A 24,778-nucleotide genomic window follows, 5' to 3' on the forward strand; every position below is an offset into this window, starting at 1 on the left:
CTGTGGGGCTGTGGGATGCCCTGATGAACCCAGTATGTTTCACTCCTTCCACTCAAGTGCTGACAGCGATGCCCTTTAATCTTCATGTGTGGCTCCTGATTTCCAGAACATTCGCTTACAGACGCCAAGCTAAAATGGGACTAAAAGCAGTGAGATGCAATATTGCTTAATCTGAATAAAACTGTTTGCAAAAAGATAAGTAGTAAGTATGACACTGGAGCACAGGCTCCTGGGAGCTACACCAGAATTTCATAATTATGTGCTAGTTGATTATGAGCGAGTGCATTACTTTAATCTACAAAGAGAATTTTGCACATTAAGGTGGGTGCTTCAGTACTCCTGCTCGAGAGGCGACAGCAGCAGCTCATTATCCCGCGCACACCCACGCTCGGAGGGGGCAAACACATCAGCATCCCTGGCTCAATGCAAATTATGAAATAATTTTTAAGATTTAATTACAGGACTGGAAGCGATGCAATTTGCTCCATTCGCTGCAGAACAGACAATGAGAGGAGAATGAGGGGCTCATGCTGACCAGGTAGGTGGAATCCGCACACTGAAGAAAGGACTTAAGGAGACAGAGAAGCAAAAATTTGTACTTATCGTTATCGACACGGTGAAATACCAAGGAACATAAGACTGTCAAGGAAGGCAAAGCGGACGGCAGTGGATGCCGACAGAGAATATGACCTTTATCCATCATGTGTATATGAGACAAGGAGCATGCATTGCTGGATAAGGGTGATTTCAGGTTTCTTGTGCCCCTGCACTAGAACCTCTTACAACCAGTGACAGGCTGTTAAGAAGACTCAGGTGCTGCGTCTTAGCTGCATGTTGTAATCTGCAGTATGTCAGTTCCTGGGACACGACCGAAATGCGACGGTACTACAATGAAAAGTCTTAAGTACTTCAACTTCCGTGAAGACCCGCAAATTCTTGCTTTAATGTGATTAACGGCCTTTCAGGTGGACTTGAGGGCGTGTGGTGGATGCTCTCAGCCCCTCCTCAGTGTCCTCATCATCCCATCTAAATGCTTGTGGGGCAAGAAGGACAAGTGGACTTACAGGAACTCTTGTGATCCTTCTTCTTGAGCTTCCGCCTCATCATGGTGCCGCGAGGGCTGGTCGGGTACATGTTGCGAGGCAGGGTGCCCATGTTGAGGGAGCTGAGGCTGTAGGCGCTCATGGAGGTAGGCGAGAAGGAGGTGCCCAGCGCTGCGGGAAGAGAGCCGCCCAGAGAGGAGACGTGAGGCCTTGGTCCATGGCCCACAGGAGCTGGAAGCAGCCTTTGTGGCAGCATACCGTCAAGTCTAACACACCTTCATCAAGCAGCAATTTAGAGTTATAGAGACACCCCTGCGCACCAGACACTGCGGAGTATAATCTGGAATGTGTACAGTAAACATGGATGTTTTCCACATTTCTGCCCAGTCTACTGGACTGTACTGCTGAGAAAAATAAAATCACTGTGTGGAATCTGGAACCAGTGTTCTGGCAACTTCCTCTCAAACAATGAAAGTAAGAATGTACCCCGTACTGCTGGAGCAGAGGCAGATTATATGGTACATTCCCACAATCATGGAAAAATGCTGCCCTCTTACGCTCAGGGGGTTTGAGGCTCCTTCCAAACGAACCAATGTCTCTGGATTATCTAAACCGTAGTTTGGTGCGAGCAGAATACACTTTTTTCTCCCTGCAGAGGCGCGTGGGCCGCCTTTCCTAATGCTTGTCAATGGTGAGGCTAATCGCGTCGACTGATGCAGAGCCAATCCGCCGGCATTTTAAAACCCTCCCTAGCAGAAGCTCCCCTGGCCTCGGATGCGTCGGTTCTGCCGAGCTGCACGCGCCGCTGCCTGGGGACCGGATTAGAGAGTTCCCCAAACACTGCAAGAGGGCGGCGGATTCCCAGTCTGCAAACTCTGCACGCTTTCATCTCCCTTTAAACATTAAGCTGACTGGGCCTCTTAATCTAAACACTTCACGGCCCATTACCGGAATGACACCTCACCTGCACCCACCCGTTTGTAACTTTCCTCGATGCGCATTAATTAATGCAAACATACGATGACAAACTGATGCTCCTGTTTGTTTACACTGGAGTTCTAGGGCTATGGTGTTAATTCACAGCAGCCTCCCGGCATAACTTACTGAATGGATTAAAAAAATGAATATCTGAGAGAATCTATAGCTTGTTTATAGCATGACAAGAGAGTAAGAGAAGAGCATGATGAAAAATTACGGTGGTTTAAGATGAATGAATAAAGGTAATTTGAAGAATGGCTCAGCAGTGATCCACTCTCCCTTATCAATAATAGAACCTGCAGGCACTAGATGCTTACATAGGTTGTCCTTGAAATGCAGCAGAATCCAAGTGGAGGGATCAATTCAATCGGTGATCAGGCTTTGTGTGCTACAAGGAATAAACAGCATCCATCTGCACCAGTAAACAACTGCTCTAAACCACAGATGTGAGAGCCCCTTGAAAATCCATGTCAAGTATGGATCTCGGATAAAAGAAGCACTGATCTCATTCAGCGGTCCAATATGCACGACTTGAGGTCGCCATGTCAACCAACAGTTCCCACTACGGCTAGCTGAGATCAGAGTTAATTACACCTGGGTGTGTGGCCCCACTTTCCCACTGCATGTCTAATGGAAGGCATCTGGAGCATGTGACCAGCGGCCTGTGTGCAGAATACAAAACACCAACTTTCCAGACCTTCCTGACTCATTATTACTGCTCGAAAATAACTTCTTTCATATGCGGAGAATTGGCTTTGTTTTAAAAAGAACAAACTGTATTTTCTACGTCGCTTTGGAGAAAAGCGTCTGCCAAACGAATACATGTAAATGTAAGAAGCCCTGTGTGGCACACAGCAGGCCATTTGCTCACTTCCTTTTATTTTTATGTCAAGTTTTGTAGATTTCCACTGGCATTATAGGGGTTTTAAGGAACTCCCTGTCGCATTTCAGGGACAGTAAGCAATGACGTATCAGGTTCCACCATACTATTTATAGAAATAAAGAATGAAATTGAAAACAGTTTAGTGTAATGATATAAGATAAAAAAAGAAATGCGAGGAGAACAGTGTAAATGGAAGGCAAGCATAAGGAAGAGGAGAAGCCGGAGGAGAAAGGAAGCGAGGCACATTACGGGGGTTGTTTGGAGAGGATTTCTGGTGTTTGGAGGCCTGTGTCCGGGAATGATCGGGGTGGTAGGTGTTATAGTGCTGGTAGGGCATGAAGTTGCTGTTGTTGTTGCCACAGGATTCCCAGGGAAGCGGCCGGTTGCTGCGCTGCACCTTGACTGTTGGTCGGGGTGGGGTGGGGGAGGGGCAGACGGGTGGACGACACGACAGAGCGCGCACAACAGAAAGAAAACACGCATGGACGACAGGAGAAAAACAAAGTAAAGGAGAACAGACAAACACGCAAAGGAAAGAAGCACCAGGAGAAGGAAAAAAAAAAAACACGGACAGGTAACTACAAGTAGAGCAACAACTTAAGTAAGGGCATCATGTATGATGATGGGTTCAAATTATTAACAACAACTGAGCTTTCACAGCTTAATGAGACACCAAACTGCCGATCAATTTGCTATAATAAGTTTAAATGTGCATGTAACTAGAGCCAAGGGGACAGAGCCTTTCACTTCCACACAGATGTCTGACACTGTTTACTGACGGAAATGAAGGCGGGGGACAACGGACAGCGTCAGCCCATCGACTCCAAGGGGAACACCCCGGCACCATAGAAACCCATGTAAACAGAGGAAGATCAATCTTCTGATCAATACCTCTAATCCACTAGTGGAAACAGTAGGGGTTTCAGGTGCACACGTTTCATTACCTTCTTCGACGCACATGCCTTTGTCACTAGAGTGGAGAACAGCTCTGACTGAATTTGGGCGACTCCCCATACACCTCCACATTTCCACTGTTGCAGTCGTTCCACACAGCATAAATGTGAAGCACAGCCTGGCCGGCTGCACTGAGATAAACAGAGGCCTTTCATACCAAGCATGGTCGGCCTTCATTTTTCGTTTGCAGAAAACAGCCTAAACTCCAGAGTGTTTGCGTGGGGGAATGAGGCTGTTTAGAGCCAGGTTGTGTTGAGATGCAGGACACTTTTTTGTACAATCCACGTTCAGCTGGCAGAGGGCTCTCATGCAAACACATGCAATATGTGCAATTGCAGCTGTCATTGGGTTTAGTCTCCTGGAGCTCATATTATATGTGTGGGTGGTGTTCATTTAGCTAAACCTCTCTGAGCTCTGAGGACGTTTTGGAGGCTCGTTCCCTGCATATGCTTTGTGTTCATACTCCACTTTCTGTCCTCACACACCTCCGCCATGCAACCTCCAGTGCTTCTCTGCTTCCACCACCATCACCATCTCCTGTGTAATGAAGCGATGCTGTCGCTCTGTGGTCAGAAGTGCTCCCCCCTACCCCTCAGTAACGGCACAGCAGACTGCTGGGAATGAGCTTGCAGCTGCTTGATGGCCTGACAACAGCAGCGCTGGCAGTAATGGCCTCCTGAAGGAAATGAAGGTGTTTTCTCACACAGTCTGAACCTCCCATCACATTCTTCACTCCCCGCTCACCCCACACCAGCAGAGCATGTGGTGCTGATGGAACAGAGCACTGCAGATCCTCTGAGGGAAGAACATGTGAACATCTAAACCTCCACACCACTGATCCCAGCACTGTCCTTGCTGTTGAATTGGTATGCTGCTTTGTTTACTGACTGCGCCCAAAGGAACTAATATCTTATGTCACATGTTAGTGTCTGCATGTTCTTACAAATGGACCAGCAGCACCATTAAGCTGAGATATGTCTTATACCACTTGCTGTTATCATCTGGTCCAGCACCCACATGGAAACACCTTCAAGGAAGCCCAACTCCTTCCATTGTGCTATATATAAATATGAAGCGTTTTAAGGAAGCGTACTGTGATTGTGTGTTGGATCTGTTGGGCCCACCCCTGGATGCAGGGTAGGAGAGTGTGGGATTGACAACAGAGGGCTGCCTTACCCTGCTCCGGGCCCTTAAGGGCCAGACGAGTCTGATGGTGGGGTAGGATCTCAATCTTGACGTGCTCGCAAGCGCTGGCCAGCAGCTGTGTGGCCTCTGCCAAGGTGCAGTACTCCATGCTGGTGCCGTCCACTGACAGGATGTGGTCACCTGCGTGCAGCGCTCCACACCTGTAGAGGCAGTGACATCACTTCCTGCCACGGCCAATAACTGCGATTCTGTCAGAGAGCAGCTCTCCATTACAAGCATTCTTCTATTGACGCTGCAGAAAAGTAAACTTTCCGAACCAAAGACAAATTATAAACTGTGATCAGACATTAAAGGAATTAACTACAAATGAAATATTCAGCATTATCATGCCATTTCACAGGCATCTACAGCTGATGAAATATCGAATTTCTATAAAACTTACAATGCATTATAATCTTCATACTACATTATCAGAAAAGAATCTATGACAGACTTTCAACCGAATACATTTTACATCAGTCTACAGTATATCCATTTCTCATGAATAAGAATGCCCCCCTAAAAGCACGACACCATCAGCAATGCTGCAATAAATTCACTCTGGCCACGAGCTGATCTCTGGGGACCTCTGTCCGGCAGAAGCACAACAGTGAGCAGAATTACCTGTCTGCAATGCTGGCGGGTTTAACCTTGTCGATGATGATGACCTGCTTGTTACAGTACATAGAGGTAGATAATGCAATTCCCAGGCTGGAGCCGAGCGACTTGGCCACCTCAACGAGGAGCGGCCCTGACGCAGTGCCTATTGAATCTGTGCAAAGAAACCACAAAAAATACAGGGCATTATCACTCTGATGTACTTGAAGGTAAAATACAAATTCATACGCAATCAATCACAGTCAACACAGTCTGCACTCACGACTACTTCAAACCTAATTAGCAAATGGCCTCTTTTTAGACAGTTATAAAAGTGAACTGGAAAACCAAAAGCTTAGGATGATCCTGTGCTTCAGAAATGTGCCAAAATGTTAGATGACTGACTTTGGACAGTGCCATTGATTACTTAGCGAACAACGCCGCAGCTTCAGAACGTGTTCTCCTGTGGTACATTCAAATCCCTGAAATATCGTTTGAAACTTAAAAAGACCCAAGTCTAGACCAGAGAGTGGATCAACTCATGCTTGGGACATTTCACTGATTAAACAACTGGCTGGAGCATGGCTTTCATAAAGCTGACAACCCTTAGTAAACACACATTCAAGAAATTCTTCACATAACAAAAATATATTGACATCCACTATGTTGCTGCCAGAAGCTTGTGTCCACCTAACCTTTCTTTTCATGGAAGTGTCACTCCCAGCATCATCAGGGAGGGGTGGTGATGATAGACAGAGAAGGCACTGTCAAGGACAATCAATCCATGATGTGGTGACTCATCAATAACCACGCCACATCGCTTACCGCCTACCCTGGAGACCAGGGACAGGACCTCCATCATCTGACCCCAGTCCAAACCCTAACCACAACACACGCCTGTGTCAACACAGCTCATGAAAAATGAATGGGTGCTGCGTTAATAATTCAGGGAGAGGATGTTTCCATCACAAGCACATCTCCAGGCTAACTCGGGCTATCTGATTTATCTGCAGACACATCAGGGAGGCACACAAGTTGGCTGGGCTGAAACCACAACATTTGTCTTACACTTTCATCTTTTTTTCCATTTTGCATGTGCGTGTTTGTGTGTGGACATTGGGTGAAGCTGCTGATATCTCCCGTAAGACTGCTGATTGAGCTGTGTGTGCCTTCAACGAGCGGCCAGCGATGTTGCACAGGAGCACACCAGCAGAATGCGGACATGCAGAGAGGTGGCCTTCAGGGAGGGGGTGGGGCTTTGGCTTCAACAGCTCCGATATCAAGCTACATGACGCAAGATCGCAAGGTACAGTCAAGGGAACCGGCGGAGCCTCTTCCCATCACACCCCAGTAAACACACGGCTATCGGAAAGGGATTCGGCTGCAGCAGGAAGTAATGCTTTCCAGGTCAGAACCCAGCAGAAACACAGAGCCGCTGGTCACCCAATTAACTTGAGGTTCCCAGGCCACACAAATCGCAGTTACCCATACAAACTGCACGTTTCCTTCTCCCCTCTAGTGGTGTCTGTGTAAACTTGAAAGCTCCCACACTTCTTCATCATCTGGCTTTGCTTTTACACATTAGGCCCTGAAGTCAAACAAAGAGCAGTGCTGTTCATTAGTCCAGCTCCTGGTGTGCCATATCATTACTGTGGACGTGGGAGCAGCTTTGATGCTGTATTGCAAGATGTGTAGCAAAGTGAAAAATACTGGTTTCATCCCACACTGTAACACCGGACAAAGACATGCCAGCACACAACCATCAGGCTTCAAAGGCGAAGGTCGGTCATTTCTACAGCTCCCCTCTCTGCAGAGCTTGGTTTGAAACAGTGTGAGAGGATGTGACGGAGAGCTGTATGATGTCCAGCTGTCTGTCCTCCTGCTTCTTTCTCCATTTATTGAATGTGGCACCGATGGGAGAGCAGCAGATATGTCAAGCGAGCTCCACGTGTTGGGTGATGGTAACGGACAGCCATGGTCACAGCTTGCTTGAGGACGTCATTCGCTAGCAAAATGCGCTGTTCAGCAGTAACGTTATGCATCATTGGACCAAACCGTACGCACCTGGAACAGATAAAGGTGCTGTACTTCTCACAATGTTTACATCCCATCAGTGCAATGTGTGTGTGTATCTGTGTGTAGTCAGCAGGTCACAGAATTGGGCCTGCACTTCCCACACCTTTGGAGTGGGTGCACAGGGAGACCTAGAAAAAAAAGCAGGCCACAGAACAGGATGCACAAGACATGTGCTGCACACGTAGGTGTGAGTCCATATTTATGGGGAAGTGGTAAATACAAACAAATGGCAGAGGCAGGGTGGAGCTGCAGGGGCTGTCGGGTGGATTGTGGTTGGACGGACGGGTCAAACCATGTGTTTTGTGTGCAGGCTCTTGGTGGGATCAGTAGAAAGTGTGCTTGGATTGCACTGTGAGAGCAAACGGTGAACCAAAAGTCATGTGATGAGCGGAGAGACGCACCCATGACGGACACGTCGTATTCAATGAGCAGCGTAGCCTCTTGGCCACACTGTTTGAGGATGCTCATGGCCTCTGTGTGGGAGGTGCCGTGCAGTCGGATGCCATCGATGCTCAGCAGCCGGTCCCCTGGCTTGATGGTGCCCTCCCTGGGAAAAGGGTGGGGGTGGGGGGGCAAGAGAGAGAGAGACTATAAGCTGTGCTGAGCAACAAACTTCTTCCTGTGTGTGAGTACAGAGCATCGCATCGCACAGAGCGGGGGTGCGGGGGTGATGAAAAATTTCATAACTAGTAAGGTGCTTTACAGGAAACACCAAGACGGCTCAAAGGGATGTTTCATCTTCCCCAGAGATCTAAGAATGTATTTTAAATACCCAGCAAGATATGCAACTTGATGATGGAATTTCAAAGCCTTGATAACATCTGGAGAAACGGAGATCTGCCTCTTAGCACCGCAGGCATTAATGAACAGAGGATCTCATGACAGGATTCTTAGTTCCCAGGAGGTTCCAACAGCCACAGTTCCTCCTCTTTGCTAACACATCGCTCGGGATGTTATCTTCATCATCTTTTAAACAGTTTAATCACCTCTCGAGCAGAGTCTCTCATTAAAATCATAAAAAAGGTGGGCCATATGTGGGGCGTTTTTCGCAAGTCTCTTCCTGTGAAAACAACTTGTACAGCAGCATGTTAAAAAAAAGAGTAGAACAGTTCACTCTGTACAAAAAACGAGACAAATCTCAGCTAAGTGAACTTCAGCAAGTGCTCAATAGAGGGACAATTCCACCGTGCACAGATAAATGGTTCGGATCACTAAAGGAGGGTCAGCTGGAACATTTTGTTTCACGGAAGCCAAATTAAAATGGAGCAAATCAGATATTGATAGATCTGAGAAAAATTACACCAATGGAAGAGAATAATGAAGAGACATCAGTGAGACAATGAAAATCTCAATGAAGTCCGTTTGCAACTCAACAACGTGAAATTGCCCTGCTAATGTATTCCAATTTCTGCAACACTGAGAGATGAAAAGCCGTACAGTTTGGCGGACTAATTGTGTCCGATACTGCTAAACATCTGTTACATCTTAATGCTGTAATATAGCATCTTTATGAAAGTCTGTTAAATAACAAATGATATATTTTGAAACATGACATCGCCTGTATTTATGTGAAAAAAGCCAACATTCACTAAATATTTTACATATTTTTAACTAGAAAATAATAAATAATACTTCTGAAGTGCATACCACCACAGCAACTAGACTACTACAGGAGGTATCAAAGTACCAGCATTTCCAACCCGTTAAATCGAGAAATGACTGCGTTTCCATACAATTTTAGTAATGTACAGTCACTGGAAACAGAAACAAAACAAATTATGTACTGATTTCTGAAATAATAAGAGTGTTGCACATATATTCACTTAAGCTAATTCAGAGAAAAGAATTTGAGAATTATTTGATTCTAAATATTTCTGTAAAGGAAAATGTCGGCCATGGACTGGACAGGTCGTGAGAACGGTAAATCTGAAGAGCACCACTTGTGTCAGAAGTGCTGGCTCACACCGATTGCACGCTGGCCTCACCTGTCGGCTGGACCTCCAGGCCTCACGGTTGTTATGACGACAGGGCGGGACTTGTTCCTGTCCTCATGGGCGCCCCCTGCAGCACACAAAAGAAAGAGCTCACACCCAGGGAAAGACCCAGGGACACTTGCCACACCAAGGCATCTGAGCACGAGCTCCATCTTAAAACAACACAATTTGATTTACTCTAGGACTGAAAAGAAATGGAATGCTGGAGATTAATGAAGGAAAAGATAATCATTTTTAAGGCATTCTAAAATTTAGCATGTTGCTTAAGTATAAAATACATATAGGAGCATTTGTGTTGTTGCTACTCTCGATTTCTGAACATGAAAAGAGCTTAAACAAATGCACTAATAACTGGACACACTGCATTGCTTATTTTTTCCCTGACATTACATCACATATAAGAGGAATAAATTAAATGTAACAATATCATTGGTGAATGCTTACGCACAAGGTACATACCTCTTATAACAAATCCAAAAGTATTGCCTTCCTTGTGCAATGTCACTTCAACTGTTTTGAACATCACCCCTGAGCCCTGAACAGCTGCAGGGGGGAAAAAGAAAAACCAGAGGAAGAGAGAGGCCGAGGTGCATTTAAGGGCATCACCTGAAGGAAATTTAATGACATCACATGTTTGGTTTGCTGAAGCAAGAGCTAACCAATCGATGAATAAATGATGGCAAGTAAATGGAGTGGCATCATTTTGCAGTGCGATCACAGATGCCCTTTTTGCCAGCTCATTAAGTGATCCCTCAAGACCTCAGCAGTGCACTCACTCAGCCTGAGCAGCACATGTCATGATGGCCAGGAGCTCCGCTGGGGCTCTTGGAGAGCCTCTTTGTCACGCCGACACTGACTTGCCATTACATGTTGCCTTTGCTGCTCACGTCACCAGATCAGTTCAAATAAACACTTCCATTATACAAGTAACAAAAACATGACAATGTATCCATGGTTTGGTAGCGAATAGAATCAGATCCTTTCCTCACTCCCTGCTGGTCTCCATGTGAAAGTGTAGCATGGAAAATGCCACCGTTTTAAATGTTCGGGAAGTTGTACAAATTTTTTTCAGAAGTCGATGAAGAGCTATTTAGTGAATTTGTCCTGAATCGAAACGCCGACAGGGGAATAGGAGATTCCCTCGGGTCAGCGTGAACAATTCTAACCCAGGTTCTGGCAAACGGGTCTCGTGCCCCGTACAATCAAATGTGTCCCAGCACTCAAGCGGTCATTAGCAACGGATTTCAAATTGGCCTGGAAATGTTACATATGTTACATACCTGTATAAACATGGTGATGTTGAGGTTCTGTTCAAATGGTGGCTTTAAGTAATCAGTGATTCAATAAGTTTAGGGACACAAAGAAAGCAATCGGTGGTCCCCCACTGCTCTAATAAGTGATACTGGACAACACATGAGTGTGTGTCGTGTAGCAAACGGAAATGTGAATTTCTGTGTTCAAAGTTACCGAGGGACAGCGATAAATAAATGGCACTGCAGTACAATCCATTTTCTGGACTAAAGAATGCATCTGTATTCTATCTGTGTGTCCCAGACCACCTCTTTTCTTCTACGTGATCTCCACCGGTGCTGCCTTCTACAAACACACCTTTTAAATCTGCTTCCATCTGATCAGCGTCCTTGGTCACCTACCCTAAGCACATAGCTGTATCTGGGCCTGTGTCATAAAACGTTACCAGTTTTGTTTTTACACCTAACAGGTATAAACATAATCTGACTTTTAACAGTCTAAAAGTCAATACAGAGAGGCATATGCTCGAGGGGCTGAAATGATCTCAGAGACGGAGGTACTTACAGACAGGGGGCAACTCGTACTCCACCTCCAGGACAACCCGCTCGCCCACGTTCTTCAGAAGGCTGATGATCTCATCATGGCGGAACTTGGTCAAGTTGATCCCGTTGACAGACTTAATGTAGTCCCCAACGTTCAACTGATCACTCCTTTGGAAAGAGGGAGTAAGCACCGGTGAGGGGTGGGGAGGGGGAGTGAGAAACACAGAACATTTGTTTTAACTACAGTTTAAGTGAGATGAGTGAGGCCGAGTTCTCTGTTCTCATAATGTAGGGAAGTCAGTCCTTTTCAGAAATGCAGAATCCACATACATAATGAGATGATCTCAGCTCTGACCTTGCTACCAGTGAATTTAGTTCTGCCACACAACTATTTTGCTGTCCTGTCCACAATGAATGCAGAGTGGATCCAGAACTTGTTTGTGGTTTACATTTATTTATTTAGCAGACATTTTTCTCCAAAGCCACTTCCAATGAACTCTATGTAGTGTAATCAGCTGACACACCTCATTCACCACAATGACTTACACTGCTAGATACACTACTTACAATGGGTCACTCCTCCATGCATCAGTGGAACACACTCTCTCTGTGTCACTCACCCACTATGGAGGAACCTGAACAGTATGCCATTGGACTGTGGGAGGAAATCAGAGCACCCAAAGGAAACCCACACAGACACAGGAAGAACATGCGAAGTCCACACACTGAGCGGGAATCGAACCCACATTCTCTCACACCACCCAGGCACTGTGAGACAGCAGTGCTACTCACTTGTGCCACCGTGCAGCCCTGTGGCTCTGCTGTCACTGCTCTGAATGCTGTGTTCCACTGATGGCTGCAGCTCTGACCGCACCGGGGTTTCTACGTCTAATACACATCAACTGCTAGTCAAGGGGAAGCTGCCTGTGTTTGACCTGTGGACACTTGGTGTTCTGGATGGGCTTGAGCAGAGATTCTGGGTCTGTAGAGGAGTGACTGTGAACGGGAAATCATCAGTGGTGTGGTAGGAGGAGACGCATTGGGCTTTCTATGCTTGTGAACAAAGGGTGGTAAAACTCCAGATGTGTCACGGGTGGGGTGTGCATCAGCAGGCTGGACAATGAGGTGACTACAGGTCAGTGTTCATCTGTGTTGCATGCTCCTCTGGTTTTCGGAAGCGCTTTAGCTTGATATCATAGAAGTCATATATGACATGACCAACACTGCAGTCGCAAAACTCACTGCCATGTGTGCAAACAGTGGACTGGTCCAGCTGAGCTGCCAGTGCTCTTTAATCTTTATCTGCAGACTGTCTGTTCACACACTCTTGTGCTTGTCTGGCTGGTGTTCACCTACTCAATTATTATTCCAGAGTCTTATGTTACTACTTTGCCCTATGTGATGCTGTAACTTTGAGCAATCTCCAACAGGACCAGTAAAGTTTCTTTCTGTCTCTGTCTTTCCATCTGTCCACTATAGTCGTAATATATCTCTCTTTTAATGTTTGCATATAATCACAAAGAACGTTGTGGACCAATGTGCATGATATAAAGTATCTAGAAATACTGAGAAAATGGCCACATTAGACTGTCTGAGTTAGGTTTCCTGTCCTACCTTGACAAACCAAAAGTGAAAGTATTAAAAGTCACAATGTTAATATCCAGGAAGGAGGTGTGGAGCACGCTGCGACTCACTATGGAACGTGAGTTAGTAGCTGGAATTTGAGATTTGCAAGAACACAATTCCGCGTTCAATTCTGCTGCGGAAGTTTCTGTCACCAAGACGAATTCCTTGTATGTGTAAACATACTTGGCAATGAAGCTTATTCATCTCATTCATTCATTCAACCACTGTCACCAGAGAGAAACACTTCAATGCTTTTATGGGTCACCTCATCCAAATGTCAAAGTGAGACACCATTTTACATTTTACATTGAACCAAATAACTACCAAGGTATCAAAGGGGTCTTAAAGACCATGTTACAACTATGACTGTTCAAGAGCCTGTTCTCACGGAGAGAATTCACTGCAGTGAGGAAGATACTCCTAAGCAGTCTTGGTACTTTGTTTAAGTTCAGTTCAACTTCACCATGGTGAACACTGCTCATCCATTGTGTGAAACTACTTATGCTGACGGTCACAATGGCAACAGAGCAAACCATCCTTCTCCTTCTAATAGAACAGTATCCAGCTACTCCTGAGGGATCCCCAGGTTACAGTTATTCCCCAATGTCCTCAGTTTGCTCTGAGGCCTCCTCCCAGTAGGGCGTGCCCAGTATACCTTCTGAGAGAGACACCCAGTCTTCAATACTGCAAGTCCCATACTAAACAGCCAGTCAGTCTCGCATCCCACCCCTGCTCTCACTCCTGAAAACGACTTTATTCCTCTACCTTGGGCAGCTGCTCTCCAAACCAACTGCAAAGAACAAAAATTTTCTTGGTGGAAGATCTGGAGGTGTTGTCCTTCATACTTACACCACCACACTCAGCTACGAGCTACTCCAGTACGTACCAGAGACTGTAGACTGATGAGGCCAGCAGGACCCATCGTATGCAAACAGCGATGATGCAACCCTGATGTCCTGAAACCAGACACTCTGCAAACTGTGGCTCACTACACCTACACCTTAATATCCTGTCCAGGAATATCGCAGACAGGGGATTAGACAAGACTCACCCATGGTGCAATCTGATGCCTGGGGATCCCTCAGAAATGAAATGCCAAGCTAAAGTAGCCGTAGTACACCATCACAGAACCTCCTGCAGAGTAATTAGTGCACATAGTCGTAGGCCTTTTCAGGGCCACAAAATTAATTCAAACCATATTAGTAAATTCCCGTAAAGCCCCCAGTATCCTTGCAAGGATTAACCGTTTTATCTACTGTTGCACGGCCAGAAGAGAAACTGCCTTGTTCCTCCTCAGCATAAGGGTTCACAACTGGCCAGAGTCTCCTTACCAACACCCAGGCATTGGATTTCCTGGGAGAATGGAGGTGAGTGATCTATGAGTATTTACAACATACCCTCTGGTATCTCATCTTGGAGACGGGAGCCTCCACTCCCTTCTACCAGACCAGAGTGCCTGCCTTTCTTGTAGTACTAAAGAGTTGTGTTACCCAAGACCTACCAAGCATTTCTGGACACGTTTCTTCCAACACCACTTCCCAGCAACCGTACAGTTTAGTCCCTACAGTAGCCTCAACCAGAGAAATAGTCACAGACTCACAAAAAAGGTTCTGCCACAACCATCTGGATGGACAGTATGCTCTCCTAATTCAGGAGTGCTTCAAAATGCTCCTTCCACTGTCAAACCAAAAACTGGACTACACATGGCTGAGAACAAGCTGGGTGACGTCCTGCCTGACCTTCCCGTGAGACTGAAGGTTTAACATTTTTGAGGATGTCTGAAAGTGAATCTTGAAAGCCTTTCTGAACTTCCATACCCAGAATTTTTCTTCTTTGGCAATCACCAACATCACCCTTGTAGTCTGCAGTACCTGGTACCACATACCAAGAACCAGTTTTCATGCAATCATCTAAGCTGCCTAGATGTGCCTCAGTTATGCTCATCACCCAGAAGGCATTGAACCTGACATCCATTACCTTGAAGGCAGTGATGCCACAAGTCAACTCTTGCAGGCTTTTTCAGGTGGAGCTAAGCCAAACTACATGGGTCATCAGCCGTCAAGTGTTCACTGGCAAAAATTACCCTGAGACCTGGCTCCAGGGGGTAGGTCCAGGAAGCCCTGGTCAGCTTAAGATACTCAATTTTTTTTTGTACTATCATGAAGGCAATTTGGACCAATTTGTCAAAGGTGGACTGGAAAAGCTCTCAAGAACCCTTGGGGCACTCAAGCCCCACCTCTACAAGAAGGTTATGACCCAAGACGGGACAAATACAGCCTAATAGGTTTAAATTAAAAAAAATGTGAAAAAGGTGAAAAGTCCTATTCAGTTTGATAAAATTAAATTAAAATTTGACTTCTGTCCACTGCAATATTTTTGTAAAAAAAACTGATTATGTACCTACCAGTAGTTGGGAAACTTCATAATACAGATTTCCGTGAGAAGCTGGAATGCCGGTAGGAGTTTTGTTCTGTACTTAGGTGACCCATCAGATATGTCATGGTATATGAAATGATATCACACACACACATTTTCAGAACCGCTTGTCCCATACGGGGTCATGGGGAACCAGAGCCTACCCGGCAGCACAGGGGGAAGGGGACACACCCAGGACGGGACGCCAGTCTGCCGCAAGGCACCCCAAGCGGGACTCGAACCCCAGACCCACTGGAGAGCAGGACTGTGGCCCAACCCACTGCGCCACCGCACCCCCTGAAATGAGATCAGTGCTGTACTTTTATTCTGAGAATAAGGTGACTGTCAGCAGAAACAAACTGCAAGGCTTTTTCATGCTCCTTAGTAATTTATTTCTGCAGCTTTAAAAGACACACTAAAAACTCACATTACAACCATATCTCACTGTCCAGCCACACAAATGTACAAAAAACATACTACTAACCACTCACACAACTTCATTCTTAAAACACACACACCCCATACACACCAACACACACAAAAGAAAATATCAAACAGTACAGCTCCACTCTAACCTTAAGACATCTATGCTTTAAGTAATAAACTAACGTGGAGAGATTTTAACGCATTCAGAGCTTCTGTCTCCCTGAACCCTTCTGTCCATCTTCCACCTTAGCTTTGTGAGACACTCTCTCTCTCTCTCTCTCACACACACACACACACACACACACACACACACACACACACACACACACACAGATAGATTCCCACGCGTTACCTAGCAGCGATGCCTCCCTGCCGCAGGTTGGACACGCGGGGCTTGCCATCCTTGTCGATGCCCCCAGACACGGTGAGGCCCAGGGTGGTGCCCTCCTTCTTCATCAGCTCCACCATGGTGGAGCCCTTGAACTCATCTGTAGGGGAAGGGGGAGGTAGCCCCAGGGGAATTAGAGGAGTGGGGTAGCAGAAGCGGCAGAAATTGTTGCAGCACGACGCGGACATTCTTCTTCTCTCCCTCCGTGTGACACTCCTGCTCGCTCGCTAGCTCAATCGTGCGCACGCATGCCGTGCCTCTCGGAGCGCAACCTCAACCATGCTTTATGGCAGGACCTCGGCTGGGTGCAAGAACACGGACAGGCACGGTAGTCTTGCTTCCTCCCTACAGCCCCCAAATCTGTGTCTGTGCGGTGTCGAATCGCGCAGCACTCAACTCCACGCTCACAGCAGCTGGGCTCATGAAGGTACCGCTGTGGTTGCATATCTCCGGCTCGGAGCACGACGACACCAGGCAGCCATGCTCCAGTGAGAGAGGGGGTCCATAGCCAGCTTCCAGGTGGTATCCACTCCAGTCCCGGGGCTGGACACGTAAAAGATCAGCACCTCATGTTCGAAGGTCTAGTTAAAACTGACTGCAAAGAAGTTTTAAGGTCCTTACATTGATGACCACAGATGTCTTTTCATCAGTATTTTTCAAGTGCAGGTTCCACTTTCTATATGAATTTGTGGCCAAGTTGCCTTGTGGAGCAAAATTAATTACAAAAATCACGTTAACCCACAGACTCAGTGTGATCCTTAAAAACAGATTCCTGTGGTTATTTTCAGAGGTCAATTAGAAACAATAAATGTATGTGTACACTGAATACTGTAGAGCTACTGTGCACAAGGAAAGTGTCTGCCTCCTTACACTCGTTCAAGTACGTTTCATATACCATAATATGTAGTAACTCTGCTGTTTTTCACATCAATAGCAGTTACACCCGAGCCTCTCGCTTTTTCTTCCTCGTGCACATGAATTAAGCTTTTGCCTTTGGAGATGAGTACGACACAGTGTTGATGCCATGTAGCAGTGAGAGTCACAGCATGGCTGTTGGGGGAAGATTCTGGAAGGAGCTCTGTGATCTGAAACCGTCAGGGAATTCTTCCCACCCCACGACAGCTGGGGTCTGTCTGTTTAATGTGATGGGACCTCCTCACTTCCCCTTGGAGGAGCGCGGTGCTTTGACACGTGTGACACCCAGTGCACCCCCAACGCCTTGGAGAGCGTGGGTTACTTGCAAGGTCACCATCTCACCCCATGGCCCAGAAGGTGGATCTTTCTGGCAGTTTGGCACTGCAGACAGGCCCCAGACCAGGGCAGCAGGAAAGCAAGATGCCATCAGCAATTTGGTCAGGAGTCTGGCCACGGTCCCTCTGGACCCCTGCAACTGGGCAACGAAGAGCACACCAAGTTCTGTGTGCGCACTGGCTCCTCCCACCAGTTTCAACAGCATAACACATGTTCTTCACATGCAGACACACGCGGCTTTTTACAAGGGAATGTAAACTGCACAGCGCTTGTCATTGTTTGTTTTATTCAGTCTAATTAGGACCTATTTCATCTGAACTTCAGGTGACACTGCTCACTCCCTTTCACCACAAAGAGGTGTTCTAAATGTATTTATTTAGCTGACATTTTTCTCCAAAGTGACTTACAATACTAAGGTACTTGCAACAATTCACCGTTTATAGAGCTGTGTAATTTACAGGTGCACTTCAGCATCAGTACCTTGATAAAAGAGTACTAGAGGAGGAGGTGGGATTCAAACCTAGGTCTTTTGACTTCAAGGTGGCAGCTCCAACCACTACGCCACCTGCTGCCTTTAATTTTCGTGCTACAAATGTAAGTATTGCTCAGCACAGATGAAAGAAAGAAAGAGAGGATCAGACGAACTCTGTGGTGCCTTAATGATGTCTGCACGTGTGCTTTGTCATGCCAAGAGCCGCTCTGGGTAGCAGAACTGGAGGAGAGGCATGCACACATACACACACACACACACACACACACACACACACACACACACACACACACTGCCAGAAGAGCCACTGACATGGACATTCTTTCCCAGCCTGACCAAGCACACACTGCCAAAGCATAACAGACACTTTGGGCCCCTCGGGACATAGGGAAGAGATGATGAGTTAATTCCATTACGCTTTCAGAAGGGAGGCTGCATTCATCACAGACGGCAGCTCTCAGTACCACTGCCGTTGCCAAGGTTACGGGGTGCCCATGATAACTCTCGTTGCTGATCAATTCCTGTCCCGCGGTTGGAAGACAGAACAGGCTGCATGGGCTTGGCTGCAAATGCCTTAATAACAGGCACAAGTTATGTCTCATTAACAGTGGATGGGGTGGCAAGTGCGGACTGGCACCATGACAGACAAAGGACCTGCCACTCCCCTAGTTTAAGTTCTGGTGATCAGGTCAGTGATGAGTGAGACATCAGTTTGACAGCAGTGTTCTGTCATGCAGAGTATGGGAACAGGTACAGGTAAAGCATCCAGTCGCTGTACCAGTCTTGGTGTGTCTCCAGCAGAGCACTGCGACAGAAAAACATCCAACTTTTATGTTTGACCCAGGACTGCGATGGCATGACTTACATTTATATATACAGGCAGTCCCCGAGTTACAAACATCCAACTTACGTACAACCTGTACTTACGAACCACCCCCTTACTGACGGAAGTAGATTTTTGTCACCCTTAAGTAAAAATCAGATGAAAATGTCATAATTAAGCCTATTAAAAATTTGACACATACAATGTAACAATTCATAATAACAAAGAGGTGCTACTTTGTGATGCGCATCAAAACACTGCATATCTACAGCGGGTGCTCGGCTCGTGGGTGCGTGAGCCCGAGGTAGGACAGACTTCCTTCTTTTCTTGTTGACAGTGACTTGTGTGTTACTGTATTTGGCTTTAATTTTTCTGTTTTTACCCTCCTATCCATGGCACCAAAGTGTAAATGTGATGCAAGTGATGGTGATGCATCCAAGAAAAGGGAAACAATCAAGATTGAAACTAAAGAGTAAACAATAAAGCAAAAGGTGAAACGCCAAAGAACAATGGAAAAGCAAACAAAGTTTCTTAAATGTTTTTGCACACACACACACACACACACACACACACACACACACACACACACACACACAGTCTCTCTCTCTCTCGCTCTGTCTCTGAGAGTGCACTCAGCTACAAAAGACACGTCTTCCCAGTTGTGGAATCTCACTCTAGACAACCATCTCCTCTGCGTTCTCAAACCTACCTCGCTTTGCTCTTCCAAGTCCTGTCCCTCATCGTTCCCCAGTCCCGTTCCATGTCTCTTTGATAACGACCGCCCTCCTTGTCCCTCGACCACTATTTTGGATCTTCGCTGATTGACTGACCAAATGCCCGTCCCCGACCATGAGAACACATCTAGTCCTTTGATTCTGAATAAACGATCCTGCACTTGGGTCCAGCCTCCTCCGTGTTCTCTGTTCATCATGACAATAGTAACATTTATTATCATCATCTCTTTCTATGTCTTTTTCTATTATAAATACTATGGTTACATTTATTATTATTAGATTATTATCATTACATCATCATGTTGTATTATGATTATTATTACTGTATTGTTAAAGATGTTTTAGTGTATCCAAAGTGTTTCTTTAATGTTTTTTATGCATAGAAAGGTACACAATATACGATACACTAAGGCAAACATTTGACAAACTGAAGTTAGATACCCACCATACCTAACTTACGTCAAAATCCAACTTAAAGACAGATTGAGGACACGGAACTCGTTCGCAATTCGGGGACTGCCTGTACACATATGGCAGATGGTTTCTCCTAAGTGAGGGACAGCTGAGAGAATACAAGCATGAACATCACCGATAGCTACAAAACACAGATTGCTCTTCTAGTACACATTACCCATGACGGCGCCTATAAATAAGAAATATGAATAGTCATCAAATGTACATTATAGTAGCAAATGGTGTTGCACTAATTCCAAAAGCTGTCCGGAGATCAGGACTGCAACTAGTTTGAAAGCGATGGGTTTTAAGACCTTTGTTTAACACAGTGAGGGATTCAGCAGTTCTGAAGGAGAAACAGAGTTCGTTCATAGCCAGGACCGAGAAAAAGTGGGCCTTTTATTTTGGACTTCTCATGAGGGGGACAAGCAAGCAACCACACTTGCTGGTCATAGGTATTGATCAGGTTCTGCAGGTATCAGGGTGCTGATCCTTTGAGCATCTTCTAGGCTGTAGTCCGGATCTTGAACTTGATATGGGTACCAGCTGCCAGAAGGCAATGAAAAGAGACGAGGAGCACAGACACACTGGAGCGCTCTGGGAGGCTGAACACGTCAAATATACAACAACAGCTGGAGAAGCTGGTAGCAGGGGGGCCAGAACTGCTGCCTTTGGACCCAAAGGTTGCGAGGTTGAATCCAACCTGTAGCTGTAGTACTCTTGAGCAAGGTACTTACCCTGAAATTGCTCCAGAACTGTACGTTTCAAGCAGCACTGTTATTAAACATTGTCAGTCACTTTGGAGAAAAGTGTCACCTAAATGTCACCACTTATACTAGCATGATGGATCAGCTGGCAGAAGCTGGAAGATGAGACAGGTGGGAGTTGCAGTAGTCCAGGTGGAGCAACAGCATGACATGGACCAGGAGCTGTAAGTGTCATGGAAGATATGGTGGGCTTTTCAGAATGCTGTAGAGTAGATGTCTACAAGAACAAGTTCTGGCTGCAAAGTGTTGGAAGATGTGGATGAGATGAGCGAGCTCATCCATTTGTGCTGATAGCAGGCTCTCCTGGTGGTGGAGGAATTCAGTCTTAGAGAGGTTCAGTTATGTCTGGTGACTTGATTTGTACTATGTTAGGGGCAATCGATAAAAAAAAGTTATATCAAATCAGAGAGCTGCCTTAGCAGAAGTCATCAAATTAGAAAAAGACCAGTAGAAAAGCATGTGAGAAAAGTAGTGCAGGGTGCATTTCCTGTTTATAAACAACATCAAGAGCAGAAGCCTACCTCAATTTTCACCATCGTTCAAATATGCCTAATAATGTTTACTGTTAAGTGTCATTTTTACTCCATAGCAAAGGCAACTTCATAAATACTTTATTATAAACACATTAAGTTGGAATGTATACTACTTAGGGGGCTGCGGTGGCGCAGTGGGTTGGACCACGGCCCTGCTTTCCGGTGGGTCTGAGGTTTGAGTCCCGCTTGGGGTGCCTTGCGATGGACTGGTGTCCTGTCCTGGGTGTTTCCCCTCCCCCTCTGGCCTTACGCCCTGTGTTGCCGGGTAGGCTCCGGTTCCCCGCGACCCCATATGGGACAAGCGGTTCTGAAAATGTGTGTGCGCGCGTGTGTGCGTGTGTGCGTGTGCGTGTGTATGTGCGTGTGTATACTACTTTCTTATAATACTTCTACTACGTGTTTGACAACTCACTACAGAACATTCAAGTGTACGCATAACAATAAAAAGCACAATACCACACATACCTTGGACGCAAACTGGAGTTAGCGTAACACAAGGCGAGCTTCTTGCTGAGTTGGGTAATTTTGCTTTATGGATGAACGCAGAATGAAGATGCAACAACTGATTATTTCTGAAGTAAACATAACAAATGTAAAATATAAAATGTTCTGTCCTGGAGTACAAATTGGAAAAGTGTTGCGGGAAACCATTAATCTGAAAGACCTAAACTGGCAAAAAAAAGTACTGACTCAGCATCTAGTAATAAGTACAATAATTAAATCACATCTTCATTGGTTTGAACTTACTGAGACTAATTTGATTAATGATGCATAAGACTGCCTAGCTTCCAGCATCTTCATCTTGAATAATGAGTTGAAAAAACAGCCTTTGATCGTGGTTAATCAAGAATTAAATGTTCCGCTTATACCGAATTACAATAAATTCATATGATGCAAGTGTAAGTAAAAGTAACCTGCGAATAATTTCCATTTTTTGGGACACGTGGTTTGTTCAGGTAACATTGCATAGCGGAAACACGGGAGTGACAGTGAATGCTGGCGACAGTGTAATGGAAAACATGCATAAAAGTAACAACAACCAATAAGCTCAGTGCATGACCGTGATTGTAATTCTTCTACATGTTCATCTTGTAGCTGCCCAGTAAACCCGGATGAGAATGGCTTTATTGAAATTACTTATGTGGCATTAGAAACTTGAGGTCACACCTCATTTTTGTTTCCATCCAATATTACCCGCTTCTGTGATGGTGGTTACCCCCAGGCAAAATAAAATCAGTTTGCTAAACATGACAGCACATATCTCACATTAGGTCTCCAGCAGCTGAAGCTCCCAACTACAATAATAAAAGTGCCTTGGGGCCAAAGCTGAACTGTCTTCATGTGCATAGTACATATTGTAAATACAGATAAGGCCAGCAGGGGGCACGGTGGTCAGAGCCATTGCCTGCCACTTAAATAACCAGAGTTGAAACCCACTGACGTTGTACAAATGAGTCACTAATTGTATGTCACTATACTAACATAACACAGTAAGTGACTCTTAAGAAAAGCATCAATAAATAAATAATTTAAAAATAATAGTAATATATTAAATTAAGGGCAACACGTTCAGCCACTGCGGTCAACCAGTTCCATGAACATTTAGACTGCGGTTTCTGGACCTAGTCCTGGAGATCAACTGTACCGTACATGTTATACTGTGCATATTATCTAGGAAGATCAGTGCCAGTTGGTAGAGAACAGAAGGGTTGGACATTAGAAAGCAATTCAAGGTGCTAAAACCTGGAGTGAAATTGTATTCCTCTGCCATGGTGAGCCACTAAATCATGCTTAATTGACCTTTGTGGGGTTATATAAGAAGTCTGTCTGGATCAGGGTGCTTTACACATTGCTTTGTCATACTAGTCACTACTTCATGTGTGCTGCATACCACAAAGAGCAAGAAATGGTATTCCTTTTTAATTCGAACGGGTTAAAATAAGAATTGAAATAAATACCGCTTCTTGTTTACTTTGATACATAGCATCAGAACTTATGTTTGCAGCTCAGAAGAAGAAAGCAAGAGGAGCAGGATGGAACAGAGAGGCCTACTTTAACTTTAACACCAGTGTTTAGGGAATGTGTGACATCCCCTGCCATCAGCCGCTGTGTTCTTTACCCCACACACTGCATTCATATGAGAGCAGCTATTGCTATTGCAGGGGATCAACATGGCAAAAACTGCAGTATACAGTGTGTGCAATGGGGGTGAGAGCCCTAACTTCTAACAAAAAAAAGGTTTCAGTTTTATTTATTATTATTTATATATCATTTGTCCATTAAATTTTAAAAAATCTGGACAACATACCAAATGTGCTGAGCTCCCTTTGTCCTTCACAACTGCTGAGTCCCTTTTCAGCATTCAAAGAGGCTCTCAGAATGCATTTCTTTAGGACCCGCTTCTCCCCGATTTTCTGACAGCTACACAAGTTTGCATCACACCACCTGCCACGATCACCTCTGTGTTTCCTATCAGGCTCAGTTGTATTTGGAGCTACGCGTGTAATGTCCTCCTTTGAAAATGGTGGTGTTGGACAAACTAAGCATGCTTCACAATTGCGTGTCTGCATCACAAGCTCTTCACCTGTGTTTACTGAGTTAGGACATCACTTCTACATCCACATTATTGCATCACCCTAGTGAAATATATTCGATTCTTCATTTTGTTCCCACTGGAACAAACCGTAACTGCAGCCAAAGTGGAAGCGAGATGATTAGACTCGATATTAGACAGCAGGTGTTGATCTTCATAACCAAATTTCTTTGCCAGTAAAATGTAAGCAAGCGTGTTAGTAAGATGAGTAAACCTTCGGTAACACTGGTAACATTACATGTGTGTTTACAAGCATGGGGGTTATTGCTCTGAGCTATCTTCAACATTACTTTCACATTATTTTGCTAATAAATTTTCGAAAATAGCCCTCCTTCGCACAGTGGCATCGCTTCATGACCCATCGCAGGCGAGTGAGACGCAGCATTGCGGTTTTTTTGGGGGGGAAAATGTAAGACACAGACACGAGTTAAGTTCCAACACAGGAACATCAACACAATATAGCGTATTGGGTCAAAACCCAATCTCTCTAACAGGCAGAGAGAATTAAATGTGGAAACAAATGTTGAGACGACGGCGGGAACATGACACACAAAGAACATCAGACACGTGTGAATATCCAACAGTATTATATAACAAATCCACAAACTCACTGGCGTTATATAACGGAATTATGTCTAGCTCTACAACTTGCACTGTCACAGTAAAACAATGGTCCGAAGCAGTGTTCATGTTAGCGCCCATCTCATGTAGAAAGAGCCTAGCTCTACTGTAGCTGTACTTCACTGGCCCCACTGGCAGGCCTGACGTGTTCCACG

At 45.4% G+C, this 24,778-nt stretch overlaps 1 protein-coding gene across 7 annotated transcripts in view; it reads right to left on the bottom strand.

Moving 5' to 3' along the window:
• Positions 1–24,778, bottom strand: part of grip1 (glutamate receptor interacting protein 1) — a 253,835-nt gene that overhangs the window by 41,234 nt on the left and 187,823 nt on the right. For 6 of the 7 annotated variants that reach the window (XM_018755972.2, XM_018755971.2, XM_018755970.2 and 3 more), the window contains exons 3-11: positions 16,323–16,458; positions 11,526–11,671; positions 10,170–10,253; positions 9,702–9,777; positions 8,118–8,263; positions 5,668–5,815; positions 5,035–5,204; positions 3,154–3,306; positions 1,065–1,214 (exon numbers count right to left, since the gene is read on the bottom strand). In XM_018755972.2, coding sequence (XP_018611488.1) covers positions 1,065–1,214; positions 3,154–3,306; positions 5,035–5,204; positions 5,668–5,815; positions 8,118–8,263; positions 9,702–9,777; positions 10,170–10,253; positions 11,526–11,671; positions 16,323–16,458 — 1,209 coding nt within the window. The remainder of the gene's footprint in view (positions 1–1,064; positions 1,215–3,153; positions 3,307–5,034; positions 5,205–5,667; positions 5,816–8,117; positions 8,264–9,701; positions 9,778–10,169; positions 10,254–11,525; positions 11,672–16,322; positions 16,459–24,778) is intronic. The other variant, XM_018755974.2, reaches the window with a different exon arrangement.

The sequence above is a fragment of the Scleropages formosus genome, chromosome 24 (genome assembly GCF_900964775.1).
Source record: "Scleropages formosus chromosome 24, fSclFor1.1, whole genome shotgun sequence".
Taxonomy (NCBI): Eukaryota; Metazoa; Chordata; class Actinopteri; order Osteoglossiformes; family Osteoglossidae; genus Scleropages; species Scleropages formosus.